The sequence below is a fragment of the Lutra lutra genome, chromosome 1, assembly GCF_902655055.1.
Source record: "Lutra lutra chromosome 1, mLutLut1.2, whole genome shotgun sequence".
Classification (NCBI taxonomy): Eukaryota; Metazoa; Chordata; class Mammalia; order Carnivora; family Mustelidae; genus Lutra; species Lutra lutra.
The window spans coordinates 145,748,038-145,766,819 of record NC_062278.1 but is presented as its reverse complement, the minus strand read 5'-3'; the positions used below and the strand labels follow the sequence as shown (position 1 = coordinate 145,766,819).

The following is an 18,782-nucleotide window of genomic DNA, read 5'->3' as shown; positions in this document are numbered from 1 at the left end:
AAGTGCCTCAGAGCATTCTTTATTCTATATCTCAGCTGCTAGATAAATGGTTTGTGGACACTGGACTGATTGTGCTAGAACAGAAGGTCAATAAAAGCTCCTTTTCTTCCTCTGATTTGATTCATTATGAAGCAGTTCATTGTTATCCTTCTCATAGAAAATAGTCTCCAAATATGGTCCTTGGTTCTGGTTTTTATCTGTATGTCTTACTTCAATTCCAGAGTCCAAGACTGCACACTATCTTCAATGGCATTTTCAGAGCAAATTTTAGAGTTTGAAGTTCTGAGAAACATTTTAGGCATGTTCTTCATGGAACACTCATTTGGGATTTCTGGATAATAAGCAAGTATGAGCTAAAATGAATGGAAAACTTTGACTAATCCTGGAATGGGAATTCTTTGAGACTTTATTGCTTAGTGTAATCCCATTCACATTATGACATTAGATAATTTAAAGGAAAGCTGGGGAAGTTTCCATTGGATGGATGATAATAAACCTGCAGGTAAACTTGGACAAGCAGAGACAAAGTGAAGCACACCCAACAATTGACTGTACCTCTTGCATTTTGAAAAATGCGGTAATAAACTCAGAACTCTTAAATGACATAGAACAGTTCAGTAACTTCCAGCTGCTAATTATTTAAAGACCAAGTCTTCAGTGTGGCTACAAGCCCACAACCCTGCATGTTCTAGCCCCTGCCAAGTCATCATCTTTACTTTAACCCTGCCCTCACTCTATTGATTTCTAGCTGCTGCACCTGTGTTCCCACTGACCACAGGGCCTTGGCACATGCTGCTCCCTCTGCTTAGAATCCTCCCCACTGGCCATCTGGTTAAATCTTTTTCATCCTCCATCTCTCTGCTGGAGTGTTGTCTTCTCTGGAGAAACCTCCTAGCCAACATGTATTTTCCCTGGTCTACATATTTCATGCACTTTTCTTTCATATGGTTGAACTTTTCACTTATTTTGTGATATGCCTGGATGATTTTGTTTACCACTATCCCCACCCCAGAGTCTGGTATTTTATAGGCTCACCAGAAGTATTTATTATATGAATGATCTAATACTTGCATGGTTATGAACAGTACTTGACACAATGAGCAAAAAAGAAAATTGCTTCTTTCGACTGTAACAAAATTTTAATCTCTCTCTCTCCCCTGTGTGCTGTTCCTTCAGATCTTCAAAATGCTCCTACATGGTTTCTTTTTCTCTGGCTAGCCACAGAGTTTATGTCCTTACTTCTTTCTGGTATCTGCTTTAATGTCACTTCTGGAGGGAGGTTTTCCTGATCATCTACCCCAAAGAGCAGCCTCCTTCTGACTGTCCCTTACTCTTGCTTTATATTTTCATAGCATCTGCCTCTATCTGACATTTTGTCATATTTTAATTGATCTATCCTATGTTTTTCCCACTAAAACACAAACTCCATGATGGTGGGGCTGTTGTTGACTTTGTTCACTGCTGTTTCCCTGGGGCTTGAAGAACAGACTTACAGAATCTTAATAAATATTTTGAATTATTAAAATGAAAAAAAATTTTAAATGAAAATGAGTCATTTTGGTTTTTTGTTTGTTTGTCTGAAATGCCTTTTTTAAAACATTATTAAGTAATTGGGAAAATAGACACATATAGTTGTATATATTTAAAATATACAACACAATGATTTGATTGACATATACATCATAGGATGATTATTAAGATCAGGATAATTAACACATCCATCCACATAGTTAACTTTCGTCTGTTGTGTTCTTGCAACAATGCTCAAGCTCTACTCTCAGCAACTTTTTAGCAAACAATACCATATTATTAATCACAGATACATACTGTACCTTAGCTCCTCGGAACTCTTTCTTCTAATAACTGAAATTTTGTATCCTTTGATCTACATCTCCCCATTTCTCCCTTCCTGCAACCCTGAACAACCATCACTCTACTCTCCCACTCTACTCTCCGTTTTTATGAAATCAGCTTTTTTTTTTTTTTTTTTTTTGGTCTTTTTCTGGCTTATTTCACTTAGCATATTATCCCCTAGGTTCATTTATGTTGTTGCAAATGGCAGGATTTCCTTCCTTTTAATGGGTAAATAATATTGCATTGTAAAAATACTCCATATTCTATATTTTAATATGATGAAAAATCCATGTGTGTTTTTATCAGGGTCTAAAGCACTAATATACTTTTGAATTTTTCTGACTTTTGCCTTCATGAAGCTTAAAGGGAACATTTTTAGTTTGAAACAGTAAGTACTTTGGTGCCAGAGCCTGCTGTATTTTTTCTATTTATTTACTTTATATCTTTCATAGTTACCAGAACAGTGAATAATGGGATCATACAGGATATTATCATTAAAAAAAAATAAAATGTGGAATGATTAGAAGTTATTGAGACAAGTGTTCTTCTATGACTGATAAATTGGTCCTGAGGGAAATTGCTAAAGAAGAATTTTAAAGAATGAGAGCATAATTGGAAAAAGGATGTGAAATTGGCAGGCAGATTGGTAGGGTCATTATTGAGAGCATAGGCTCTGGAATCAGACTGCTTGGGTTTAAGTCCTGGGTCTACTGTTGAGAGTTATAAATGATTGAATTTCTCTGTGCCTCAGTTTCCCCATCTGTAATCTGAGATTATTAATAGTGCCTACCTTCTAGGATTGTTGTCAGATTAAGTGAGGTAGTACAGGTTGCATGCTTGGAACAATGCCGGATTGGCATATAGTAAGCGCTCATTAAATCACAGTGATTGGTATCTGCTAATTGGAGTCTAAAATTTGAAAGGATGGCACTCATTTGACTATATAGATTGTATGGTGTCTAAGAATCAGATTCATTTCTTTTTTTAACAGTATTTTTTTAAAGATTTATTTATTTATCTATTTGACAGACAGAGATCACAAGTAGGCAGAGAGGCAGGCAGAGAGAGAGAGAGGGGGAAGCAGGCTCCCTGCTGAGCAGAGAGTCCAATGCGGGACTCCATCCCAGGAGCCTGGGATCATGACCTGAGCCAAAGGCAGAGGCTTTAACCCACTGAGCCACCCAGGCACCTCTCAAATTCATTTCTGAATAATTACAATAGAGAAGAATTACTTGTGCTGTGTTTATTTATAGATCATTCTTACCTGTCTCTATGTTTGCTCCCTGAATGGCTGCTTTGGTTACTAGGAAGGAAGAGGACTTTTCTAGCAGCTGAGGAGTGTGAAAGGGAAGGAGTATGTGTTTAGCATGCAAAGACAGGGAACCTGGAGGAACAGAACTTTCCATACTGGGGCCTTGAGCAGGTGGATGTGGGGGATGCTTTTACCTATATTTGCATTTATTTATGGCTTCTCTGTGGCCAGCAGGATAAGATATACCTGAATAATATATAATTTCACCCCTTTCTGCCCACAGACCCTCCAAGGCTCTATAAATACACACATAAACACACACACTCACACACACACATGCATACACACACACAGACACTTAGATGAGGTAGGAGTGAATTTTGAACAAACTCAGAATTTATTTACACAAACTGAACTCTGAATACATCTTAGACTCAGTAGAATATGTCACGTGGTCCCACAAATTTAAATGGAAGCTGCAAGATAGAAACCACTGGAGAGCATCTATTAATGGTGTTCTACCCCATAATGTCTACCCAGCAGCACAAAAAGCAAGAAAGGGAGTTCTCTCATGCTTGATTTTGTCAGTAGACGTCCTTGCTTCTTTATTGGTTGGTAATTCCAAATCACATATCTTCGGTTTCTACATCTCCTTTTCTTTACCTTTTTAAAGTCCTTTTTACAAGTAAACATTGGTCTGTAAGCAGTGGATGTCTTTCTCCACATTTACCTGAGTTATTTGTCTAGTTTGCCATTTTAAACATTTGATATTCAAGGCATTATATCAAATATTCCACATTTCCTATTAGAAGTAAGTGCGAAAGGAATTACAGGATGGTCAGATTTTTTACTTTAACATGTTTTTGTTGGTGGCGGGGGGAGGGGTGGTTTGACTAAAGGAAATATCCTCCTATTCTTAAACACAATGTATTGAATAATTAAGAAATTAGATGAATTACTTGATGATGAAAAAATATATGTTTTGGTTATCTACTATTACAGAACAAATCATCCCAAAATTTAATTACTTAACAACAGTTTGTATGGGTGTGCTGCGCAGTTCCTCTGTTGGTTTCCTTGGGCTCACTTACATGGATACATCCAACTGAAGTATTGTCTTGTCCAGAAGGTCCGAGATAGCCTCACATATCTGACAGTGAGTGCTGATTCTTGTTGAGGGCCCCTCGAATCTGTTCCAGGTAGCCTTTTATGAGACTGTGATAGAGTGGCATTCTAAGAGAGTTCCCCTGGATCATCTCATGCCTGTACTGCCTACCCTGGCCCATGCTGGGAATTGTAGGAACCCTCTCATCCGGCAGTGTCCTTCTAGCACTATCTGCAGAGAGAACTTAACATGGTGCTCACTTTATAGGAAAAATAATTAAAGGAATGCCATTGTTTATTGAAGGCTGCATTAGGAGCTAGGAGGCATTAAATCGATAGCTAAGATATGAAGTCCAAGATTTGGCCGAACACACCTGAGGATGGGGCATTAGTAGAATAGGTTCACACTACTGCCATGGCATGGTCAGTGCCTTTATTTCCATACAATACAATATAATTTATTTCTCTATACTTAAAGCATTGGTACATCTCCACAGTGTGAAAATGAAATTCTCCTTCAGTTCAATTCTTAACAGACTCAGCATATTTAGGGGAAAGCAGGAGCTGTGGTTTGGCTGGGTTGAGATTTATGTTGGAATAGTGGGAGATCTGGAATTTTCCTCTTGGCATTATAGAGCTGCCTGGTATCTCTCAGCCTGGCAGTCCCTTAATGGAAATACTCTTTTTCAGAAGACCTGCAGAATGAAACTGTTCATCACTTCACGTGTTTTCTTATATAAGTACATCAGCAATTGTCAGGATCAGATAACTTAGTTCTTTCCCATAGGGAGAATTCAATATAATTTGGGGAGACACACACATATACATATACACAGTAAAATGATCAAGGATTTTGTAAGCCACACAGTGCTTATGTGAGCCTCTGGCAGGTGCACAGAGAAAGTCCGTAGGAACTGTATGGAAAGCTCTGGGTAGAATGGGGAGCTGCCAGTGCTGCAGAACTCGAGGGACAGGCCCATGGGAGAGGAGTGGGCACTCTACTATTCTGTATAATGGTTTTACCGTGGTCTGTGCACTATGCAGGATTTATACAAAGTGACTTATAGTTTCCATCCATTAAGACGCTATGGCAGGACTTGCTTGGAAGCGGGTCTGGCTGACTGATCAAATGGTCAGAAGGAAAGAAGAGAAAAGAGAACAGTGATGAGGGTAAACAGAGAAAGGAAACTGTGGGGGAAGGCAGAGGATTTGAACAATGGGGAAATATGAAGGTCAAATTATATCACAGGTAGAGAATTAAAGAAACATTTTAGTTATGTCGCAGTCAGTGCTGCATTCACTGTCTTATTCTTAAGAATGTATTACCTGATGACATTATCAATCATAAATCCTTTTACATCAATTTATTTCATAACTTATTTAGTTAATATTAATACTCTACACTATTATTACATTTTAAACTTAATATTAATTATTGATTTTTAATCTTGGCATTTCAGAATGCCCTTAACAATCCTAGGAGAGGCTATAGCACAATGCCAATAAAAGAAAACTTCTTTTGAGATGGCAGATATTGTTTTTCTCCCAAAAAGTAGGATGATAATTACTAGTCCAATATTTTGAAATTTAAGCTGCCCTTTAGGGAGGGAATTTTCCAGAAAATACACATAACAAAACAATAAACTGTCAATCTGGGACAATATTATGGTCTATAATAAAATGACAAAATAAAGATTTGAAAATGTGAACTGTATGTAACTTCAATACATATTGGTAACACTCAACCATTTTAAAACCTCATTTTCACAGAAACGGAAACTTGCTGGATCCACACATTTGGTGGGTAAATTCTGAAAGATTTTATATACATTACCTAATCCCACCTTAGTATTCCAGGGTTTCAAGAGAACCTTATCTATTTCCCATAAAGTGTTTTCCTCCCAGTCCACCCAGATCACCTTACCTTATTTACCTCAATTTATCCCCAATTTTTATAACAAAACCTGCTTCATCCATAAACTTTATAAAACCATGCTCCAAATCACAGCAGTGAGAGTAGTAATGAGGTGTCATAGGGTTTGCCTGCAGGGCTGTCCTTCTATAGGAACCAGTGTAATGTAGTGCAGACTCTAGGTTGGACAGCCTGGGTTTCCTCCTGGCTCTACACCTTCCTGTTTGAATTTGGGCAAGTAGCTTACTATTTCTGGGTCTCAATTTCCTTATCTGAAATGGCAAAACTGGTGGTGATAGTGATAGTTCCTACTGCATAAGGTTGTTGTGAGGATTAAAAAGATAGATGATAGATATATAGGTAGCTAGAAAAATAGAGATAAGTAGATTGCACTAGCATTTGGAGTATAGCAGTGTTCAATAAATATTAGCTGGGAGCACCAGCTTTATTCTTTAGGAAAATATTTCTTCCCCCACTCCACTCAGGTACTCTTCCAGATGGTTTAGTAAGTCCCACTGCATTGGAGATCTTGCCTGTGGCTTGTTTGGGTTGCTCAGATTTGGCGTTTCTCCCAAGGTAGGCCAGTCCTATCATTCCTGTCCCTGTTGAGAAAATGGCAGGAGTGGGAGTCTTCTCTTCTTTGAAGCTGATCCAATTGGAATTCTTTCCTGAGAATGTGTTTGGCTGGGACTCAGTAAAGAGGTAAAACTGAAATGTGAAAGGCCCAGCAATGTGTGGTGGCCGTGTTTGTAGCCATAGTGGAGGTCCATATGAGAAGAGGCCAGTACTTGGAGAGAATAAGAGGAAGAGGGGCGCCTGGGTGGCTCAGTGGGTTAAGCCGCTGCCTTCGGCTCAGGTCATGATCTCAGGGTCCTGGGATCGAGTCCCACATCGGGCTCTCTGCTCAGCAGGGAGCCTGCCTCCTCCTCTCTCTCTCTGCTTGCCTCTCTGTCTACTTGTGATCTCTCTCTGTCAAATAAATAAATAAAATCTTTAAAAAAAAAAAAAAAGGAAGAATAAGAGGAAGAGAGGGAAAGTTCTGGCAAAACCTAGATTCCATTTTCCTTAAGACCCAGCTGCAACTTTGCTCTTCTTGTATGTACAAAGCCTATCAGTGAGTTCCTCTGGTTCCCTAACCTTGCTACATATCTTCGCTTGACCCTTACTTCAGGTTGCCCCCAGTGCACACTCTGAGACAAGGGTTCATGTGCAAGGGGATCCTAGGAAACAAGGGTAGAGGCGTGGGGAAGAGAGACAAGGAAGGGAAGACAACAAATAAAGAGTTTCTTGGGGGCAATTCACCACTATGGGCGACTGGATCTCAAACCTACTGGGCCAGTTTAAATGTATAACTCAATGATCCCACCCAAAAGGAGAGAATGGGGTGATTACACCAGGTCATACCCACCATTGGTTAAGGTCGGTTACACAAGTTGAGATATACAAGTTGACTGATACTTCTGGCCTGTTGTGCTGCAGGCAAAGAACGTCCAACGGGTTAAGAAAAATCCTCAGACAAATGTGCAAATGGTTGGAACTCAGGCCAGTATGCTCTGAAAAAGTAAGCGTGAAGGGGAGTAGGGAAGACACCTACAGAACTTGCTTTGACTTACAAGGGAAAACACTCTGGTGCATGAGAAATCACTTGCAGTGTGGCCTCAAAGTCTTTGTGGAAGCTGGGCAGAAATGTGTCCGATCCTCTTCTGTTCTTTGAGCCAACATAAAATCTTCCCAACTCTTTCTGGACAGTCTTCCATGTCAATAGGGGGAAGTCATTAAAGAAGTCCCCAACAACTTGTTTTAGATTTTCCTCCTCATTAGATGGAGGTGAGAATTTTTTTTTTTTTTCACAATCTCATCCTGAGAGATTTTCTGCCTCCCTATAGTTCTGAACTCGTAAAGAAGATGGTAATGTGATGCAGATGATGTAATGATCACTTGAAAATAGCTGTGAAAGTAATAACTAAAAATCAGAAGCAGATAGGAATCTTCTCTCTGTGAGTGTGTCGACTAGCTTATATAAAGGCTGTCTGAAGTTTACTTGGAATTTGCTTGACTGCTTTTTAAAAAATCAGTCTTTTGTTAAGGAGCAAGACTATACATTTTTGTGTGATTTTATATTTAGAGGAATGCATTTGTATAATTATATACTAGAATTGAGAGATTGTATTATCCTTCTTTGCAAAATTATCATAATTACTTTATTTAGTTATGTACTTGAGTTTTAAAAGCTGGTGATATTTGGCTTGAATACAAATACGAAATGTGTGATGTCAACCGATATGCTAGCTATTTTTTTTTTAAACTTCATTAGAGACAAGCAAATGGCAGTCGATGTACAATGAGAAATTTCAAGGCTGTTGGATCTGAATTTAATTTCTGTTTGTGACTCGAAGTAGGCAGTGCTTGATAATTTGATGGCTGGAGTGTAATCGCTGGGTGAATGTAATCCATTTGTTTAATTGCCCAGACTCCTCACTGTATTTACAGTTAATTGGTTCTCATTATGGTCCTTCTAATAGATACCATAAAGCAGTAGGATTAGAGAAACCTGAAAAAGAACATTTAATTTGTATTCTTTCTTGAAGCAAAACTTAACAAGTGCTTATCTGGTTCATTTTTCACCATCTTCATGACAGGTTAAGGGGGAGAAGTTCTCCAAGGGAAGTGATTTATAAATTCTTTTCATTGTTTTGGGCCTTTGCCATTGAAATTTCTATAGCCAGAAAGCCAAAAACCCAAAAATGTTCTTATGTCTAATTGAATTCCTTTTCTTATGACTTGAAATGCTTTTTGGACTTCAGTGACTGTGCAAAGGAGCGGATCACTACCCATCATTTAATAGTTCTTCATATAGTGAAATATTCTAAGTCTTTCCTTCTAAATTTCTTCCCTGTTTCTTCATAGTTCTAAACCTGTAATTCGGTATTCTAGATATTCCACAAAAAAACTGCCCATACTGGGGCGCCTGGGTGGCTCAGTGGGTTAGGCCGCTGCCTTCGGCTCAGGTCATGATCTCAGGGTCCTGGGATCGAGTCCCACATCGGGCTCTCTGCTCAGCGAGAAGCCTGCTTCCCTCTCTCTCTCTCTCTCTCTGCCTGCCTCTCCATCTACTTGTGATCTCTCTCTGTCAAATAAATAAATAAAATCTTAAAAAAAAAAAACTGCCCATACTAAACCTTTTCTAATGCCTTAGGCCACATGAATTCATCTGACGAGGAGGAATCCAAGTTCCTTTTTTATTTTATTTTTTTTATTTGTCAGAGAGAGAGGGAGAGAGAGCAAGCACAGGCAGACAGAATGGCAGGCAGAGGCAGAGGGAGAAGCAGGCTCCCCGCCGAGCAAGGAGCCCGATGTGGGACTCGATCCCAGGACGCTGGGATCATGACCTGAGCCGAAGGCAGCTGCTTAACCAACTGAGCCACCCAGGTGTCCCCAAGTTCCTTTTTTAAAGTGCAATTTTAGTGCCTCATTTTTAGCTCAAATATATGCATTTGTTCCACATAAGGGCTGATTTTACTTTGTTTCATTTACTGACTTCGTTTACTGATGGAGCAAATTAAAATTGTAAATGTCCCTAGAAGATCTTCCAGTCTGCTTTTTCTTCCTTTCCTCCTTCCCCACAGTTACCCTCACTATAAATTCCAGAGCTTTCCTACATTAGTTGGGCTTCAGGTGATTTGCAAAGAATTTGATTGAAAACAAATTGGTAATGGTGCCAATGTAAACAAATAATGAAATTACTATAAATGAATATTTCTCATCACTGATTTTTAAAATCAGTGATCTGTTAACTGTAATTTTCAGAATTGTTTTTAGATACATAAACATTTTTACTTATTTTTAACTTTTTTCTTTTTTTTTTCCCCTGTGTATTTGATATTTTATTTCTAGATTATTTCCAACTATTGTGGCTGTTGTACAATGAAATGGGGGACTGGTTAGGTTGGCTAGGTAAATAATGGTAATTGGTGTTATAGTAAAGTGTTGACCTAAAAGCATATGCATAGTATATTGTTAAGTGGAAAGATAGGTTACCAATAGTACATGTATATTGCCATCATAAAAACAGAAATATCTGAAAATCCTGCCAAATATGGCATCCTGAACTGAAAGTCAATTAAAAACCAAAGGATGACAATCAGAAATAAAACAAAGAACGACAAACCCCTGAGTCCCCCAAAAGTTCAAAACTTGTTGATTAAAATTTCTTCTATTGTTTGCTTATTATAAAAGCAGTATATTTTTAGTGCAGAAAATAATGAGAAAAGAATCCTATTAGGAACACTCATAATCTTACTAAGCCAGAGGTGGGACAAACCTCAAAAAACCACTTCATGTCTCAATTTCAAATCCTTCTCTGTGCAAATATATAGATACACATGCACATACACACATGCACTGATATAAATGAATGCTCTTTTTGTACCTTAGTTTTATATACATATTGTGTTCTAGTATCTGGGTAAATCATAAATTAGGCAACCAGTCTCCTTTTTAAAGACATTAAAAATTATTTCCAGCTTCTCCCTAATTCATATGACATAGGGCATGTATAATCGGCTGAAAATCAATTAGAAATAAGAAGGCAAAGAAATTTTTACAGCAAAATAATTATCAATACGTGGAAAATCCAGTAACTGGGGAAATTCATTGGTGATTAATTTCTCATTTTCTAAAAGAAATTTTCATTTTCACCAGAGTTTTTTATGGCCATTAAGATAAGAATAGCTAGCTAGAAGTTCTTAGGTCTTTGTTTGTATCAGTCTTAGGCCTTTATATGTATCAATGTCAGAATTTAAACCAGATCAGTCTTAACGGACTGCTTTTCGATGGAGTAGTTTTTAACCAAATGGTTGGTTGTTGGTAACTAGGCATGTTTATGGCACCTTCTCTGATTAACAGGACCTTTCCTCCCAATCTGTTCATATATAATTAACTTGATAGAAGTGATCTGTATTCTTGTTTCAATATTTTCATTTCCATTTTCTCATACATCTTTTTTAAATAAGGATAAAAACCCTATCATCTTAATGTTACAGATATTGGTTGACCAGGTAATATTCTCTTCTAACATTCTAACTCATGGTTGATAACTCGCATTGAGCTGAAATGGAATTTGTTTCTGTTCACTTTGATCTCTGAGTTTTAACTACTCTGGGCAATTGGCTAAGGGCTGGCAAGGGGTGACCCAGAGTCAAAGCATTTAGCCCACTTCGCCTGAGGTATCCCAAAGTGTTCCTGTGACCCCAGGAACCTGTTAGGTCAACTCACAAAATGGCTAGTGCTCACCCCCAGGCCTGAGCGTCACAGGCTTTGGACACATGATAGATACACTTTACAAGAATTCCCTCAATAGGTAAATTGTTCCTCCAATTCCTCTTTTTTGTTGTTGTTGTTGTTTAAATTTTATTATTTATTTGACAGACAGAAAGCACAAGTATGCAGAGAGGCAGGCAGAGAGGTAGGGGGGAAGCAGACTCCCCTCTGAGCAGAGAGCCTGATGCGGGGCTCCATCCCAGGTCTCTGGGATCATGACCTGAGCCAAAGGCAGAGGTTTAACCCACTGAGCCACCCAGGTGCCCCTCTTTTTCTTTTTTATTTGGAGTTATATTTTATTTGGTTTGGGACAATTCCACAAACACATATAGATTAGACATTTGTCATATTTTCTGACTGTCCAGATGACTTTGGAACACAGGTTCTACCTTTGGGGATTTTCCTACTTGATGAATATCCTCTCCTTAAGCAAGTCACTAGAAAAATGTGTTTTCTTCACCTTCCTTATAGCTGTAGCAAGTGGTTATCATGTGACTCAGACTCCATCATTCAGATAACTTCAGCAGGAGTTGGATTTGCAAGTGAAAACGGGAGAGGGCATGTGCTGGGCAGAGTCCAGTTTGGGTCAAGGGCAGAAGTTGTGGTGGAAGATTGTAATGTTGGGATTCTGATGTCTGTTGCCCTGGGTCAGTGATGTTAACTGTGCCAGGAGTATTGTTTCTGACCCTGGGGTCCTCACAGAGACTCTGTCAGACTCTTAATGGCCTTTAATAAGTACCTTTTCTCCATAAATGGGCTGTAGTGCCTCTGTGGCACAGGTGTAGTACTAATGGGTTTTAATGAGTACAGTAAAGATTAAAGAGGGGACATCAGATGCACACTTCTCCAATTCCCTCTTCCCTCCACAAAAGTGGAAGAGGAATGCAAAAATGGTGATGAATCTCTGTCTATTTATTATTAATAATAATAAGTAACACTTTTTTGAGCACTTATTATTTTGGGCGTTGTCTCATATAATACCTTCAGTGGTCTTATGAGAAGGATATCATTATTTCTACTTTTAATGGGAAACATGATTTTTTTTTTTTTTTTTGAAGAATGGGAGTGGTAATTCCAGGGCATCAAGGGTAAGGAAAATCAAAAAATGAGGAAAGAGGGACAGTTAATACAGTGTGGTGTGTCACCAAGCTGGTCAGAGCTTCACTAGGAAGCAGCCAGTTACTTGGTCATATGGGATGTCTCTGGACAGATCTTGAGAAACCTCTGTATATTAAAGAAATCCAATGGGGGAGGAAGGGAGAAGAATTAATCTTCTGTCTCTCACTGGTCAAAGACGTCTATCCTACAGGCTATAATTTCTCCATACTTCTGGGTTGTGTTACTCAACCCCACTGGAAGTATTCTGGGAGCAGTGGTATGCTGCCAGTCTCCCATAGAGCAGTTGGCAGAGGCCTGGGTGCAGAAATGCCTGTAGCTCTCACCAAGGCTGCCATGAGGGAATCCAGGATGGAGCAAGGCCTCACTGTGGGTGACTAGACAGCTGTCAGTGTTAGGAAGTGGAGCTTTCTATTGAATAAGCTGATGAGGGTCCAGGAGGACCGGACAGATCTGGGAATGGGCATAGATGTAGATACATCACTCCAAACTCTGCATCTGTCATCATATGGCATTCTTCCTGTGTGTCTGTTTATGTCTATGTTTAATTTTTTTTATCAGGATGCTAATCATATTGGATTAGGGTCCATCCTAATCAAGTGTAGCCTCATCTTGATGACATCTGCAAAGGCCCTAATTCCAAATAAGGTTACATTCACAGGTCCTTAGTATTTCAGTACATTTTGGGGGGGAGCACAGTTCAACCCACAAAGCATTTGCATGGTTAGGGAAGACATAGGGAAGAATTTACAAAGAAGGGGAAGTGAATAATTTAGTTTTGAGCATGTTAAATTTGAGTTGCTTTTGAGGTTGTAAGGCTGTCATGTCCAGTAAGTAACCCAAAATATGTTTTAAGAGCCTCAGGGAAGAGTTCTTGGCTGGTGAGGAGACGCAGTCATCAGCATCTGGATGGGACTGGTTGTGAAACAGACAAGTGCTGAGCAAGACCTTGAGGAGTCACAGCGTTTATGGGGTAGACACAGAGGAAGCCTTGGAGGAGATTGGAAGGAGTAGGCAGAGAGGAGGTAGAAGAAGGAGAGCCAAGAGAAAATAGTGTCAGACAAGACATGAGAAAGTTTTCAAGAAGGAGCACAATGCTTTTCCAAGGTCAACAGCATTCCGTGCTATAGAAAGGCTAAGTACTGAGCATTGTTATTTTGATAAGGTGAATACATGACTCAGTGGAAAGAACAAAGGATATCCCTTGAATCTGCAGGTAGGTAGTGGTTACCAAGAGTGCTTTAGGAGGGAAACCTGAAGGAAAATATCGCTTGGATTTGCGGATAGACAGTGATTACCAAGTTTAGGGATTTCAGGGGAGTGGTGAGGTCTAAGGCAAGACTGCAGGGGCAAGGGTGATAGCTGTGTCAGGTAGAACTATGGCCACAACCAGTAGAGAAAACTGCTGTGGAAGAATGTGAGGGGCGTAGTGGTGGTCAGAAACCAGGAGAGAAAGTTGTTCAGAGGGGAAGGAGCCGTTGAAGAGACTTAAAGGTGTGAGAGAGGGCAACATCTGTGGAGCAAGCAGGAACTCAGGATTCAGCCTCCTACTTCAGAGTATCTTTGTTTTGATCTCTTCTATTCGTTGTGCATTTGTACTTTATTTAATAAGAAGAGAGTGTGCTAGAAAATCTTTGAAAACTATTGAATTAGATGTTCCAGCTCTAAGAAAAAAGAACTATTAATCATTAACTATAGCTCTACACAGAGTAATTTGCAGTAATAGCTTGAATAAACACATTCAGATAATCTTGGTTTATTTAAGGTCATGTTTTCAAAAGGACCTTAATTGATAGGAATAACTATTATAGCTATAATTATTTGCATTTCAGTTCCTGACTGACACTTATAATTTGGCTATGTGTAAACTTCAGCTTTTACATTTTGGCTTGAATTTTTTTTTTTTTTAAGATTTTATTTATTTATTTGACAGAGAGAAATCACAAGTAGGCAGAGAGGCAGGCAGAGAGAGAGGAGGAAGCAGGCTCCCTGCTGAGCAGAAAGGCCGATGTGGGGCTTGAACCCAGGACCTGGGATCATGACCTGAGCCGAAGGCAGCAGCTTAACCCACTGAGCCACCCAGGCGCCCCTTGGCTTGAATTTTTTAATCAAGCTTTTTATTTTGGTTCTAGTATAGTTAACATACAGTGTTACATTAGTTTCAGGTGTACAATATAGTGATTCAATCATTCTAGGCATTACTGAGTGCTCATCATGATAAGTGTACTCTTAATTCCCTTCACCCATTTCACCCATCCCTCACCCAGCTCCCCTCTGGTAACCATCAGTTTGTGCTCTCTAGTTAAGAGTGTTTCTTAGTTTGCCTTTCCCTCTCTGCTTTTTCTTTTTCCTTTGCTTTGTTTGTTTTGTTTCTTAAATTCCACATATAAGTGAAATCATATGGTATGCAATAAATCATTTACTTCACTTAGCAGTATGCTCTCTAGCTCCATCCATATTGTTGCAAATAGCAAAATTGCATTCTTGTTTATGGCCGAGTAACATTCCATACCACAACTTCTTTATTCATTCATCTCTCCTATTAATGGACACTTGGGCTGCTCCCATAATTTGGCTATTGTAAATAATGCTGCAATAGGGGTGCATGTATCTCTTTGAATTAGTGTTTTTGTATTTTTTTGGGTAAATACCCAGTAGTGTGGTTGTTGGATCATAGAATAGTTATATTTTCAGCTTTTTGAGGAAGCTTTATACTGTTTTCCGTAGTGGCTGCACCAGTTGGCATTCCTACCAACAGTGCATGAGGGTTCTTTTTTTTCCACATCCTCACCAACACTTGTTTCTTGTGTTTTTGATTTTAGCCATTTTGATGGGTATAAGGTATAACTCATTGTAGTTTTAATTTGCATTTCTCTGATGATGAGTGATGTTGGTTATCTTTTCATGTGTCTGTTGGCCATCTGTATGTCTTCTTTGGAGCAATGTCTGTTCATGTCTTCTCTCCGTTTTCTAATTGGATTATTTGGTTTTGGGGTGTTGAGTTGTATAAGTTCTATATATATTTTAGATACTAATTTTGGCTTGTGTTTCTTAAAAAAAAGCATTTCTCAACCCTGAACTGTTAACAAATATGTTTGGAGATTTTTATACCACAATGAGATTTTAATGCTGGTTCATTTTTTAAGTTTTCTTTTTTTTTTTTTTTTTATAAAGTAATCTCTCCATCCAATTTGGGGCTCAAACTCACAACCCTGAGCTCAAGACTTGCATGCTCTACCAACTAAGCCAGCCAGGTACCTGTACTGGTTTTTTTTTTTTTTTTCTTTTACAGTTTCTGCTTAAGTAGATTTACTGGTAGTGATACATTTTTGAAAGACACATGTATTTTTTGTTACCATTATAAAAGAAATTTGTGTCAGTTGGAAAAATTTGAAAAATATATAAATGTGTCAAGAAAAAAATTATGGTCACATATAATCCCACTATCTAGTCTTAACCATTATTTTTAATATTTCTTATTTTTTGTTATGAAAATTTTCAACATTAACAAATATCCCTTTATGCACATTAAGTTTTAATAAATTTATTATCTTCACTTAAGAAAAAAACTCTTTAAAGAAATAATGTTATGAATTCAATTAGAGACCTCTCCCAACTCTGTTTTCCTTTCTTCCCCAGAAGTAACCACTACCCTGAAGCTGGTGTATATTCTTCCATATTTTTATACATTTACAGTATGTATGGCTATTCATTAATAGTATGTGAAAGTGTTGCCAGCAGCTGAGAGCCCTGCCTCAGCCAGGGCCCCCATAAGGTGGTCTTGGCTGAGGTTCCTGGAAAGTGTCCCAGTTAAGTCCTTGGTGAAGAGGCCTCTGAATGGAGGTGCCTGAGCTAGAACTGCAGCTGTACATATGAAAATGGCTGGTTGGGGTTCAGGGTGGGCTGAGTCCTTGAATGTAACTCCCTCTAGGAGCTGTAATATACCCACAATGCACCAGGTCTGGTGTGGGGAGGGCAACTATCCTCCATGAGACCTGCTAACCAAAGCCTTACAACTGCTTATGGTCAGACCTGAAAGATCACACATAGGATTTCAGCACAGTCTGGAGTCATACTCCTCAATATGGTAACTCTGTGTCTAACTCTTTGGCTAACTGCCAAGTTGTCTTCCAAAGTAGCCGCACTATTTTACATTCCCACCAGCAACAAGTCAGGATTCCAGTCTCTCCCTAGTATCCTCAACACTTATTAACATTTGTCTTTTTGACTCTAGCTGTCTTAGTGGATATGATGTATTAACTTACTGTGGTTTTGATTTCCATTTCCTTGTGACTAATGATGCTGAACAACTTTTTTTTTTTTTTGCCCATTTGTAAGTTGGATTATATTTGTTTAATTATTGAATCATAAGAATTCTTACTTGTTCTGCATACCAGGCCCCTATTAGGTATATGACTTAAAAACATTTTTTCCGGATTCCATGGATTCTTTTTTCACTTTCTTGTAGTGTCCTTTGAAGCATAAAAATTTTAATTTTGATGAAATCCAACTTACTGATTTGTTTACTGTGCTTAAGTATCATATATGAGAAATCGTTGCTTAATTCAAGGTCATAAGGACCTAAATCTATATTTTCTTCTAAGAGTTCTATAGTTTTATTTTATTTATTTATTTTTTGATATCTTATTTATTTATTTGACAAAGGGAGACAGTGAGAGAGGGATCACAAGCAGGGGGAGTGGGAGAGAGAGAAGCAAGCTTCGTGCTGACCAGGGAGCCTGACACGGGACTTGATCCCAGGACCCTGGGACCATGACCTGAGCGGAAGGCAGATGCTTAATGACTGAGCCACCCAGGCGCCCTGAGTTTTATAGTTTAATTCTTATGTTTAGATCTGTGATAAATTTAGAGTTAATTTTTATATATGATGTGAGATAGAGTTTTAAATTAATTCTTTTGCATCTGGATATCTAGTTGTCCTAGCACTATTTGTTGAAAAGATAATTCTTTCCCCATTGCATTGTCTTGGCATTATTATAAAGAATCATTTGACCATGAATATAAAGATTTATTTGAAATATTCGTACCCTTATACCTGTCACACAGCCTTGATTACTGTAGCTTTGTAGTAAGTTTTGAAATCAGGAAGTGTGAGTCCTCCAACTTTGTTCTTATTTTTCAAGATTATTTTAGCTATTCTGTGTTCTGTGTGTTTTCTTATCAATTGTAGGATTAGCTTGTCAATTTCTGCAAAAAACCCCAGATGAGTTGAATCTGCAGATCAATTTTGTGAATGTTCTCATTGCGATAGGCAGAAAGGTGAACCCCCCACTTCCCTGCACTGCTACCTTCTGCCCCAAGATATTCACAATCCTAATGTAGTCTTTGGAACCATTTACATGCTGAAGGGGAATAAGGTAGCAGATGGAGGTGTTGCTCCCATTGTAATGTTAAGTGCCTTGAAATGTGAAAGGGAAGCAGAAGAGTGTCAGAATGATGTGTTATGTCAAAGACTGAACCGGCCATTGCTGGCTTTGAAAATGGAAAGGGACATAAGTCAAGGAATGGGGGTGGTCTTTACAAACTGGAAGAAGCAGGGAAAGGAAATGGATTTTTCCCCAGAACCTTCAGAAAAGAATGCAGCTTTACCAAAACCTTGATTTTGGCCTGACAGAATCATTTTGGAACCATCTAGAACTGGAAAATAATACATTTGTGTTTTAAGCCATTAAGTTTGTGATAATTTGTTATAACAATAAGAGAAATCTAATTCAGCTATCTGAACAATATTGTCTTCCACTCTTTGAATACAAGATGTTTTTCCCTTTATTTAGGTCATCTTTTTTTTCAACAATGTTATATAATTTTCGGTGTACAAGTAGTGTACTTCTTTCGTTAAATATTGGATTGTTCATTGCTAGTATATAAAAATATAATTGATTTTTGTATATTGATCTTAAATCATGCAACCTTAGCTGTAACTGTTTTTGTATGTTTTCCAAGATTTTCTACATATAAGATCATTCCATCTGTGAATAGAAATAGTTTTTCTCCTTTTTTTCAGTGTAAATGCCTTTTATTTTCTTTTCCTGCCTAGTTGCTCTGGCTAGAAAATCCAGTACAATTTTGAATAGAAATGACAGCTCCTTGTCTTGTTCCTAATCTTAGGAGATATTAGGGAAATATAAACTTAAAAGAAAATCTCCTGCCAAGCCAGACAAACTCTCCACAAAAGTCGAAGAGAAAACAGTTTTATTACTGAAT

The 18,782-nt window shown here is 38.4% G+C and overlaps 1 protein-coding gene across 11 annotated transcripts in view; it reads left to right on the top strand.

Annotated features, from left to right (window-relative positions):
• The window catches only part of NEK10 (NIMA related kinase 10), a 226,355-nt gene that overhangs the window by 95,328 nt on the left and 112,245 nt on the right, over positions 1 to 18,782 (top strand). The window contains exon 24 of one of the 11 annotated variants that reach the window (XM_047738586.1): positions 14,469 to 14,487. The exons of 7 other annotated variants lie outside the window; for them this stretch is intronic. In XM_047738586.1, coding sequence (XP_047594542.1) covers position 14,469 — 1 coding nt within the window. In that variant the 3' untranslated portion in view covers positions 14,470 to 14,487. Of the gene's footprint in view, positions 1 to 221; positions 241 to 2,883; positions 2,913 to 13,118; positions 13,156 to 14,468; positions 14,488 to 18,782 lie in introns of those variants that run through there. 3 more of the 11 variants (XM_047738570.1, XM_047738595.1, XM_047738579.1) reach the window with 3 other exon arrangements.